The 12932-nt window shown below is 35.0% G+C and overlaps 1 protein-coding gene across 2 annotated transcripts in view; it reads left to right on the top strand.

The window, feature by feature from the left end:
• The window catches only part of LOC149910927 (uncharacterized), a 77561-nt gene extending 65003 nt beyond the window's left edge, over window positions 1-12558 (top strand). The window contains exons 2-5 of one of the 2 annotated variants that reach the window (XM_090120556.1): window positions 8875-10167; window positions 10395-10560; window positions 10812-11010; window positions 11856-12558. In XM_090120556.1, the coding sequence (XP_089976682.1) occupies window positions 8875-10167; window positions 10395-10560; window positions 10812-11010; window positions 11856-11973 (1776 nt within the window). In that variant the 3' untranslated portion in view covers window positions 11974-12558. The remainder of the gene's footprint in view (window positions 1-8874; window positions 10168-10394; window positions 10561-10811; window positions 11011-11855) is intronic. The other variant, XM_090120548.1, reaches the window with a different exon arrangement.
• Window positions 12559-12932: the final 374 nt, after the last annotated feature.

The following is a 12932-nucleotide window of genomic DNA, read 5'->3' as shown; positions in this document are numbered from 1 at the left end:
GCTTACAGTCAACCGAGGGTAAGGCTTCAACTACTTTGTAGATAATGGAAACTGAATAGTGTACGGCCTGGATTCAAAGGAAAGTCAATTACTAAAACATATTGAACTCGCTTCGACCTGTGTCTTGCTCACCCTGCAGACTTTCAGCATCCCTGACCTGTATGGATACGTAAATCGGTTCTAGAGCAATCGATTAGCAACAAAGCTCTCATATTGGGAGCCCTAATGAGCGGGCGAGTTAGTTAAAACTAGTGTTTGTGTTATATCAATTTTCCGTTCGATGCACATTCTCTAAAGTTCTGGCAGCGGGTTGCGATGCGGAGCGCACGGCCAACGGAGAGTATGTTGATTGAAACATATTTGTAATAAGGTAATCATCAATTATGTGCACGTTAACAAATGATATTATAGATGAATATGTGAATTAATTAATAAATCCACCCACCGCATATTGCAGGTACAATGAGCAATGATTATGATTTTATATTTATATTACATTCTCGGAAACAATTTTGTTCGCACGTAATCCGGTAAATTATTTTTGGTGACAATACAGATACAGAATTGATGTGAACATGTGAACTTTACCAATAAAATTGAATTTAACAATTGTTAATTTATACAATTTCTATGGAATTAAAACAATGGTGGTGTTGGAAATTGTTTACCTTTATTTATAAGCCAGCCTTTATATTCTTCATTTGTATTTTTATTGATAAATAAGAGCTTATATTGTATTGACGGTTTAAAACAGGGATATTGTTTCACGTTCATCTATACTAATATTATAAAGAGGAAAGGTTTGTAATTATGTATGTATGTATTCACGCATAAACTACTGGACCGATTTTGATGAAATTTGGCACAGACAATCTTTAGACCCTGAGAAAGTACCTTTTATTGAAAAAATGTACCACGGGCGAAGCCGGGGCGGACCGCTAGTAATATGTATTATAAATAGATAGAACGTAGAATCGGCATATCAATCTTACTTGATAGAAGTAGAAGTTGAAACTAGATGTCCAAATTGAATTGAATTCTAATTAAATAATAGAGTAATAAAATAAACACGATGGAAACAGCAACAGTTCTTATAGTAACACGGGTGTATCCCGGGCACTAGAGTGTCGTAAATCGACAAACATCGTCATAAATTTGTTTAATTTACATAAAATACTTTTAAATGATTACACACATTATGAACTACGACGAAAGTGGCTTAAGGAATTAATAAAACCATAATAACAATGTGAGGTTAATACTCGATCACATAATATTTATTTATTTATTTTATCATTACATCAAATTACCATTACAGGCTTAACCTAATGCGGTATTGACTTACACTAAAAACTTTACACAGAAAACTAAAACTAATAATAAAACAACTTATAATATGTAATAATATGTATTAAACCTATTAATTTAATGTTTTTTTGTATTTTAATTTAATGTTTTTTGTATTTTAATACGATGAATACAATTAAATACGATGTCGCACGAAATAATTTTATTTCGTGCGACATCGCATTTTTTACATATTAAAGTATCCTTACTTAATATTATAACAGCTGTCTAACAGACTCAATCACGCCTAAACTACTGAACCAATTTTCATAAAATTTGGTATGAAGGTATTTTGATACCCAAGAAAGGCTACTTTTTATCCCGGGAAAATGACACAATCCCGGAAATCTCACGGGAACGGGAACTATGCGGGTTTTTCTTTGACAGCGCGGGCGAAGCCGCGGGCGGAAACCTAGTTGTGTATAAATTAATTAAGCTGATTAGACTTATTAATGAACACATGTCTATGATTAATTTGTAGATAAGGGGATAATAGGCATAGTGGGATCTAGTGCCGGACTACAGAGAGGAGTCGATTCCAGATTAAAAGAAGTGCATTGAAATATAGTATTTTAGTGAAACATTAATTCACATAAAAATATTAATACAAGGTTTGATTGATTTTTATTGTGTTGTTTGTAACAATATTTATTTATTAGTGAATTCACGGAAAATGTTTGTTTGCTTTGTAAAACAATCGAATACCAGCTTACATGTTACTAATCCTCTTCCAACAAACTGCACGTGGTCAATTAAAACGTTTCTCGGAAGTTCAGAGAGCATGCAGCGGGTACACGGTAGAACAATATTTAAAAGTTTTCAATAAATCTCTGAAGATTAACTTTGAACGTTAACCAAAGCTTATCTGCAGAGCGAAACATTGGATTTTTATTGATAAACTAGCGTTTTAGGAACATTTAACACGAATGTCTGTGACTTTTAAAATGTTTTATTTGAAATATTAATGAAAAATGTATCTATAATCTGTATAATACTAGCTGCCCCGGCAGACATTGTTTACTAGCTGCCCTATTGATCCTTTTACGTTAATTCTCTCCATATTATGAGCCTTCCTTGTGACTTAACAAAAACTTAGAAAATAAGGTTTATTGGCCAATCCATTCTCGACGTTTACGCTGCGATTCATTTTACAAAATGAGCAGTTGAACTTTTGCACGCCTCATAAGCGAAGCGTTGAGGTGGGTACTACTGTCACTTCGCGCAAAACATCTGATTTTTCAAACTTAAAATGTCTTTATGTATCATACATTGCACTTGTAAGATAATACATACACACACATATTAAGAAAAAACACTATTTTTAACGTTCATGATATTTTTGATGTCATTTTTGTTATTTAAACTAGTTAAAAAACAGTTTAAAAAAGTTCTGTCTTGGACGTCCGTGTGTCTGTATGTGCGGATCCTTTTTCTTGTTAACACGATAGCGACCGAAATACTTTACTAATCGAGTCTTTTTTTTCTCTTACGCTTGAGTATGCTCAGGAATAGAACCCTTTCCTTTTGCAGGGTCTGATTCGATGTGGTTTAATTGTTATTAAATAAACAAAAATAATAATTAATAAATATTTATTAAAAAAAAATTATGAGGCGTGCACTTTTGGATTTTCCAAATTATTCTTATTTATGAATTTGGATGTGTCGGAAGCTTGATTAGGATGATATATTTAAAAATTTTGTAAAATATCCCGCCGGGCAGCACCGGAGCGAGCAGTAGGTATAGATAGTATTATAAAAAAAAATCGAAGCTTTTCGCCGCTAAAGATCAATCTTGTATGGGATATATTTTGACAAGATTATTATTATAATACATATCTGTATCAGTATTCAGTACGTATTTTTAACTACGTATTACTTATTTTTTAATCTAATATTGATAATTCAAAGTAAGTAAATAATTCAGTTCGTTCAGTTACATGAGTTTAGTAATAAATAAACAACGTAATTAATCGTTTAGTATTGCGTTTATTGAAATACCTGAAAGCATAATCATAGCGTAAGCGTCTGTGGTTTGCATAATATTTCGACCGTTTTTTAAGTGCTTGTTAAACATTAAAGAGTTAATATTGATTTAAGCTAATGTGTGGTTAGTTTAATATCATGATTTACATATTCCCTTATTAAAATATGATTCCAAAATGGAATATATTTAATGCTCACAGATTATTCTACAGAAAATCACGATTCAGGATTCAGTTGTGAGTTGACTGTTTTTGACAAGTTTTCAAATAATCCGTTTTGAGTTATGAGCTTAACTGTGAGGTAACTAAACGGGGAACGGTGCATTTACGAAATAGTAAGTTTGGCAATAGCGTGTCCAGCGGAGCCCGAGCGGCCGCCGCGCGTGTGAATGGACCTTACACTTTGTTTCTGCGGAATGTGCAATACGGAATTCTGTCCATCTGAAATTTTGAAATACCTGTGAAGGCATGCGATTTAAAAAGCGTTTGATAACTCGAACAATGGTAACTGCAGTGTCAAAGGGAATTCGCTGAAATAAGTTTTTATCGTTTAGAAGGTAAATTAAAAGTTACAGCTTTGTTAATGAAACGTTCCAGTACGAGTTGAGTTAATTGTGAACTTGTTATAGTGACAATTTTATTTAAAAGTTGAGACGGAAAAATGTACATTTAATATTTATGCGAATACTGTGAAATTAATATTTCTAGTTTTCTGACTCTGCCTCGAGTTTAGCCGGAAGATACAAGACCGCACTTTTCGTATTTAATTTAATGACGGTTTTGGAAATTCACGTTTTGGACGCTGTATTTGCAAAGGTTATTAGAACGATTAAATGTGTTCGGAATTTGCGGAGACGTTTGATGATATTCGAATTAACTCTGTTGATCTACAGGCGACGTCATTTCGAACAATTATGATATTAACGGCCCGAAATACTACTCATTTCCTGTAATGCCGGGTCCGGACTGGTGAAACGTAACATGCAATGTAACATTCTGCCTTTCATTGCATGTTCGCTGCTGGTGTGGACGCATAGCGCGCTCATAACGCGCATTCACTACGAACATCCCGCGTTCGTCTGTTTCCGCCATTCTGCCGCGAACACGGCCCTTCGATACACGTTTTTTTCGTGCGCGTCAAACCGGTAGATCACACGAAGCATGGAGTCCGAAGACCACGTTCTTGCTATGACGATTATCAGTACTTCATTATTAATAATACATCAACTCATGAAAACACGCCGAAGACCCTTTCTTTTGCTCATTCCACGCAGTCTCGTCCTCCATGTTCGTTGCGTTCTCAAACGACCGTCCACATTGGCTGCTCCGCGCACGCTACGCGCCCCTTTGTGTTCGTCGAAAAACCGACAAATTTCGGATCGCTCCGCGCGCGACTTGTAATGCTCGTAGCATGCGCGTGTAATGCACAATTCGCGCGCGCAAGACGTCCAAACTATGAGAAATTGTTAAAAAGTGTGTTACCTTTCATGATACATTGCAGCAATGTGGACGGTGAATTCTTTCATTGCATGTTACATTGCATGTTACGTTTCACCAGTCTGGACCCGGCATAATATCCGGTCTGCTAACATAATAATGTTAATAATGATACTCGAGTCTTTCCGTTGTATTCGTGAAATACAGGTACCGTGGCGTAAAATGATATTTGCAATTATCTCTGTTTCTATATTAATTTCCCCGTTTCGTTCTTTTGTCTAGTCCTCGTCCGAGATGTCTCTAATGGTTCGTCCTTATCGATTTACAAATAAGCGAGTAACTTCTTCAAATTACATAGCCTAAAGGCAATCTTTTATAGAAAAGTATTCTCTTTATAAACTCTAAGTTGTAATGGATGGAAATTTTATTTTTGCAAAATAATAACGTATAAAATAATAACATCTTATTGGTACTCGATGAACCATTAGCTTAGTTACTCGGTAGACAAAACAATTTCAAGGTTATGTAAGAAATTATGGATATTTTTAGTAGGTACTCTAACGTCATTTAGGCTTACATTTTTACAGTTTTCTTTAGTACAAAAAAAACTGATAAAGTGAAAGGTTTATCGATTGTTTTAGTACTCGAAAGAGTCATAAATAATACCTCTGGCTGGCTAGTCAGGTGGCTGGGGAGCTAGCAACAGGTGAACTGCAACCTAAATTGATACGTTATTCACTTTATCAGTGTATCTTATGGTTTAGTGTAAAGTTTTAAAAACGTACAAATAACTAGAGACTTGCTCCGATTGCGTGCGAAGTTACAACGCTAGTACTAAATATACTAAGCTATATTATGCATGTATTATAGGTACTCCTCTAAAAAAAGTGTATCAAAATCCGTTTTATAGTTTTATTGTATAAGAATACATAGGGATGGTCACAGCAAAAAGCTATGTTATTATGTAGACACTAATCAATAATTAGTTACAGTTATTAGACAGTCCACAAACAAAAATCACTAAAATATGTCAACCCGTTCTTGGCATATAAGTGATGTAACTAACTCTCTGATATAGATCGATAGCTGTTGTATTGTGTCATACAAAGGCCGGCTAGATTGGACCGACGGAAATATGCTAATTCAGATTGTCACCTAAAAATATCCGCTAATCGAATTAGCTGGTATTCGATTGAACTGAAATATGCCTCGTTTTACATTCATCGCGTTATTGGGAATGAGAACATTTATGGATATGATGATATTCGTATGTAGAAAAAAATTAAAGGTAGAGAAAGGAAGTAATTGGAGGATTGATTAACACTTACATAAAAAAGCATTATGTTTTTAAAACGATGATGTTTTAATGTTTTTAAAAGCATTAGTAATAGAAACTAAATGGATACTATATTATTTGACTTTGTATCATTATGTGGTTGTAATGTTTTATAAGCACAGAGTTAAATTCAGTAATCAAATTCATATCCGCACTAAATCCACAAACTAAATAATTATTATTTGAAGTACCGTAAATATATTTTCACATATATGAGGATTAATTCGCTGCAAATAATGTAAATAATTGAAATTTGGATGAAATGGATGTATGGTAAGTTATATAATGTTAAAAGCGAACTAAATATATTAATATCCGCCAAATTATTAGATTAAGGGCTGATTTTTCAATCCTTGGTTAAAACTTATTCATCGCATAATGTAATAAACTACCATTTCAAAAATGTATTGTAATTTTCCGTATTTGACAGTTTACAGGTGACATTTTAATATGTTCGTGTACTACTTTATTGGACGGATAAATTTTCCAAGGATTGAAAAATCGGCACTAAACGTAATTAATACGAATAATTATTTTAGTGCTTGTGAATAATATAGAGAATCTACGAACATCATCAGACAGCCTTACGTGGTCCTTAAAATAGATGTAGGACCATTACATAGGATCCAAAATCTTTTAACAAATGCTACTTTTAATATTATATTGTTCATCTTCACTACATAGTATAAAACAAAGTCGCTTTCTCTGTCCTTATGTCTTATTGTATGCTTAAATCTTTAAAACAACGCAAAGGATTATGAAGCAGTTTTTTTAATAGATAGCGTGATTCTCGACGAAGGTTTTTGTGTGTAATTTATTAGGTTTACGACAAAGCGGGCGAAGCCGCGGGTGGAAAGCTGTACATTGAGTATTATTTTAAAAGAATACCTTGAGGCGTGCTTTACAATCGATATGGAAGCCAAAATATATTTTTAGAAATATTGTCTGTTTGTCTATCTGTATACCGGAGCTATTCTCAAAAAGTGCTGCATGGATTTACTTCATATTAAAATTTAGCACAGATATAGCTTGCAACCTTAGGAAGGACATACAGATACAGGGATGGGTTTTATCTCGGAAATCCCACGGGAACGGGAACAATGCGGGTTTTTCTTTGACTACGCGGTACTACGCTGGCGGAAAACTAGAGTATATAATAAGAAATAACTAAGTACTTCGATATACCGCACGGCTAGGACTTGCTTAAAACAAAATAGACTTCAAATAACAGGGATCACTACGCACATGATTAAGGTACAAATACATTACTTATACTACGAAAGAAAAACAAAATTATGTCTGCAACAAAAACTATATTTGTAACTAGGGCATGATTTTTATAAACTTATATAGACGGGATACTAAAGTATTCATGTTATCGATATTTATTTTTAGAGGCGCTGAGTGGTGACCGATATTAGTAAGATTGTCGCCGTTTTAAATATTAATATTGTATACTTATAGAAGGAAAAATATTTATTTTAACACACACGATTTATATTTTATTTTCTATAATTTATGTAGTGTTACTAAAAGTCAAAACGAATTATGTTACCAATTTATATGATAGATATATTTGTTTAAATATTGGTTTATAAATTTTCTTTCAATTCCATTTTTCCCACTGTTATTGTAAACGGATGTTTAATTTATAACATTACAAAATATGACAATCAATCGCAATAATTACAATACTTAACAATCGTTGTTTTAACATAATTTTGTTTACAAATAACCGTTGCTGTCTGCATGTAACAGATATTCAAAATAAATATTAAAATTTATTCAGTGTATTTTCTATGAATCTCGCTTTAATAATGGGTATTATCTGTTCGTGATATTACATTTCAATTTGCTGTTTAGATTTTAAAATAGCTTTTGCATTTTATTTCCAACTAACATTGTTGCTAATGCGGATGTTACATTTTCTGCTATATTAACCGCAGCTCATCTTTCGTGTTCTTTTTTACCGTAAAATCGTTAAGTGGGAAGAAATCTATCCGGGGGCAAGCAGAACGTTTTGCTGCATTATTTTTCAACCAGCATTTTATGATAATATTTCAGTTCAATTTAGTATACGAGAAACATGCTTTAATTTTTACTTTAACATGTACAATGTGTAGGTGGATAATTGAGCTACACAGGCACACAGCTCGTTCAGATTTACATATTTGAGTATTTTTGTAGTATTAGAATATTAGTTAATACTTATTAATGATGCAAACCTAATAGGTCGTAAATGAAAAAAATGTATGCAATGTTATTATAATATATTCCATTCTACACAACAAGACAATACAAACCTTTTCTGTTAAGCTTCGTTCACTTCGCTTTTGCGATTGTATTTTAAAGTTGGAAATCAAATTAAGGAATGTATAAAAATATACCGTATTTGATTCGCACAAACTTTTCGCCGGAGATTCGATAATCTCCGGTGAATACTTTATCTACGTATTCCTTATATTAGAATTTCATCGATACATTTTAGAATTCTACAGTCAAATATCAAAATGTTTTTACAAATATAACTTTTGTTTTCCAAAAATCAATAGCGCACACTCGTGACTCAATAACTTGTGCATTGTGTCTAACATATTTTTAAAACAATGTATTTTTGTTAGCCCAAGTACTGTTTTCACAACAAATTTATTATACATCCCGCGTGCCACAAGGTCATCTTAATCCGGTTAATTGTTGACTCATTTTATTAGTAATCGCTTGTGTGCATCATCTTCATAATTATATTTAACGATCGTTTTTTTCCTCTTTCAGGATAACCCGGTCCCAACAAGCGTAGAATGTACTCCTACGTTTGTTGGGACACAGAAGGAACGATTGGCTGTGTGCGTGCCTCCATCTGTTATATGTACCAATGATAATATAATTAAATCAAACTCAACGAGCTTAAATATACCGGTGACTCCCGGTCACGTGTCCCCTATATATCCCAGGAAATTGAAACCTGAAGTTCTTTACGACAGGCGGCAGTGCTTAAACCACCGATTCGCTAGCCCTAGACTGTTACATCTCAGTCCTTGTCGAGCTACACGACCTTCATCCAGGAATTCCCTTTCCTCGCGACTTTCGAGCAGTCATAACTCTCTCGTTACACAGTTTCAAGCCGACGATTCGAGTTTCATTACTCAAGCAATATCTCACGACGCTCTGTCCGCGAAAACATCGGATATCACTGACGTGTACAACGTGCCCTTCGATAGCGATATCTACGCGGTACCCATCGATATGATTAGGCCAGAAGAAGGTAATATGAAGAGTAAAGCAAAACGACCACAAAGAACAACCAAACGACGGAGCAAAACACATACAATCACTCTGGCCACAAATAATGCTATTCTTGAAAGGGCCTACAAGGCAAATCAAATGAGACACAAACGAGACACGGATACTAAAATTAAAAGGCACTCCTTGCCGGGTTCGTCTTGCAAGAAAAAGGTCCCGGCGGAATCTGACTCGGAGTCAGTACATCTAACTCTACGTGAAATGAGAAAATATTTACATACCCTATATTCCAGCTCGAGTGACTCTGAATGCCGAAACACGATAAATAAAAATAACAATAATATTCTGACAACCGTCACCGTTCACGCCCGTCACGGCCAAAAAGAGGCCCCCACTGCTGTGTTTCTTAAAGAGAGTCACGAACCGAGGACTGTTGAAACGAATAACAACCACAAAAAGACGAACAAGAATACGGCGGACATGAATGTGAAGAAAAAGAAGCACAAAGAGAACGCGTCTAAAGATTGTAGCATTATGGAGCTCGAAAGTGCGAAGAAGAAAGGTAATCAGGGTAGTAAAGTGAAGATATCACCCGTGAGGTTGCTTTCGATGAATTTGAAGCAGAGTTTCTGCAACCTTTTCCGATGGAGAAGGTCTAGCGACGGTGATAGCGTGGAGAAAATAGGGCGCGACTCCCCTCCGCCGGCCGTTCGGCGGGCTCTGCCCCCGCTGCCGCAGTCGCCTCACCCATCCAACTCGAGGCGATCCGCTAATGATGACGAGACAGTGATGGACTTCGCGACCTCAATCCAGAAAGTCAAAGATGTAAGTGATATATTTGTTAGTATTATAGATACTATGTAACATATCGATCGACTTATTCGGCTTGGTCAAATAACTGAAATTTCTCTTATAGCAATCGAAAAAAAAATTTGTTACAAATTTTATAAGAAGTAACCGAAATTTCGCGGGTTTAATTCCGCTTCCGAATTGATATTTTTCTATTCCCTAAAACAGTCTTCAGAAGTAATTGAAACGTTACTACTTTCCAGTATGGATGGTACTGGGGTCCGATATCAGTGGAAACAGCGGAGAAGATCCTCTCCAACGAGCCGGACGGTTCGTTCATAGTTCGCGACAGCAGCGACGATCACTACATCTTCACGCTCACGTTCAAGCTCAACGGGCTGCGACATGTCAGGATAGAACATGATCAGGGTAAGTTTAGTTTGCAATTCGGAATTCAGGAATTGTACTAAAATGCTACTTGTACAAAATTGTATCAGAACAGAGTAGGGGCAAAGATTTAAGATTTTATAGATTTTGTTAATTGATACGGATTCATGCAATATTGTTATACATCTATTAGTTCTTAAAAATAATTTGTCTTCAATCCCCATATGTACTAATAGAAGAGTAAATATTGTTTAAAGATTTATATCAAACCGACTAACCACATAAAATTGCAGGTAACTTCTCGTTCGGCGGGTGCACAATGTTCAAAGCGCAGACCATAGTCGAATTCATCGAGAACGCGGTGGAAACTTCCAGAAGCGGCCGCTACTTGTTCTTCCTGAACCTTCGTCCAGTGCTGGGCCCGGTGCGAGTGCAGCTGCTGTACCCGGTGTCGCGCTTCAAGCGCGTGCAGAGCCTGCAGCACATGTGCAGGTATGTGGAACCTTCTAGAACCTTCTCGAATGTCCTACAATTAGATACTTTTACCGAATCGCTAGAAGTATCACTTGTTATTTCTGAAATTCTGGCTGATGCTGGTGGTGCGCAGGCAGTTTATTTATTGTTTACAGTTTACTTTTTATACGATATTTTTTAATAATTGTCTGAGATAAGCTATAGCTTGCTACATCATCCCTTCTGGCATCACGCTTTCTAAAAACCAATAAAAAATATTTCACCAAAAATTACTCTATTTAAATGTATCATTTTAATCATGTTTAAAAATTCAAGAGAATATTACTTTTAACGTGTTCTCCAAACATAATAAACAACTTTAAACATTTTGTGTTGTATTGTATTAGCCTGTCGTGTCCCAATGCTGGGCAAAGGCCTCTCCAAGGCGCATTTCAACTTTACTCTCCAACCATTCCAGCTCTCTACCTAGCGATAAGGCCGCCCTTTGCTGTTTCTTTAGAATACTAAAGAAACAGCAAAGGGCGGCAAAGATACATAAATACATATAACAAAGACTATTGTCTTTTCAATTGTATTTTCAATGCAATAAAGTATCCATACTAATATTATAAATGCGAAAGTAACTCTGTCTGTCTGTTACTCAATCACGCCTAAACTACTGAACCAATTTTCATGAAATTTGGTATGGAGATATTTTGATACCCGAGAAAGGATATAGGCTACTTTTTATCCCGGGAAAATGACGCAATCCCGGAAATCCCACGGGAAGGGGAACTATACGGGTTTTTCTTTGACTGCGCGGGCGAAGCCGCGGGCGGCAACCTAGTAATAAATAAAGTAATAAATAAATAAACAAATTCCAGATTCGTGATCCTCAAGCAAGTGCGCCGTGATCTCGTCAGCAGCCTGCCGCTGCCCCGGCGCTTGCTCGACTACCTGAACGCGACCCACTACTACTCGGAGCTCATAGCGGACTTATAGGTTATGCTGCACCAGCTCAAGGTGACACCGCACAGTATACGTCCATACAACGTAGACTAGCCCGTGTGATAGTGTTAGTGCGAGTGTAGTGTTCGAACTCGTTTCATAGTTTTAAGATGTACGATAAGGTGGATGATTTGGAATTTATGACGAATTCTATATGGAATGATTGTGAATTTATAAGATTATTCTATTTAGAATGATTTGGAATTTACAGATTATACTGTATGGGATTATTTGTAATTTACAGATTATACTGTATGGAATTATTTGTAATTTACAGATTGTGTATGGAATTATTTGAAATTTACAAAACGAATTCTGTATAGAATGACTTGGAATTTAAAGATTATTCTGTATGAAATTATTTGGAATTTACACGAACGGACGAATTCTCTATATAATGATTTTAAATTTACAAGACGAGTTTTATATAGAATGATTTGGAATTTACAAGATGAATCCTGTTTGGAATGATTTATAATTTACAAGACGAGTTTTATGTAGAATGATTTGGAATTTACAAGACGAATCCTGTTTGGAATGATTTATAATTTACAAGACGAATTCTATATACATATAATGATTTGTAATTTACGAGACGAATCCTGTTTGGAATGATTTTAAATTTACAAGACGAATTCTGTATTGAATGATTTGGAATTTACAAGACGAATTCTATATATTATGTAGAATGATTTGTAATTTACGAACGAATTCTACATGGAATGATTTTAAATTTACAAGACAAATTCTGTATAGAATGATTTTACGTGACTAAATTGACATACATGGACATGACAGAATATGCGAAACGTTGCTTTTTTTTTTTTTTGACTCGTTGAAATTTCGTGGGAAGCAATATTTTTGTCTTTATACATTCAGGCTGTGGTACTGAACAGTATTATTATGTAAGTCCTTGGTTTTTAAACGTCAGAAAATTATTGATTTATTTTTTG

This window comes from Colias eurytheme, chromosome 1 (genome assembly GCF_061535395.1).
Source record: "Colias eurytheme isolate Ceu_HAF_F1 chromosome 1, ilColEury1 Martin Lab GWU primary, whole genome shotgun sequence".
In the NCBI taxonomy this organism is placed as follows: domain Eukaryota; kingdom Metazoa; phylum Arthropoda; class Insecta; order Lepidoptera; family Pieridae; genus Colias; species Colias eurytheme.
This window is presented reverse-complemented; position numbering and strand designations above follow the sequence as displayed.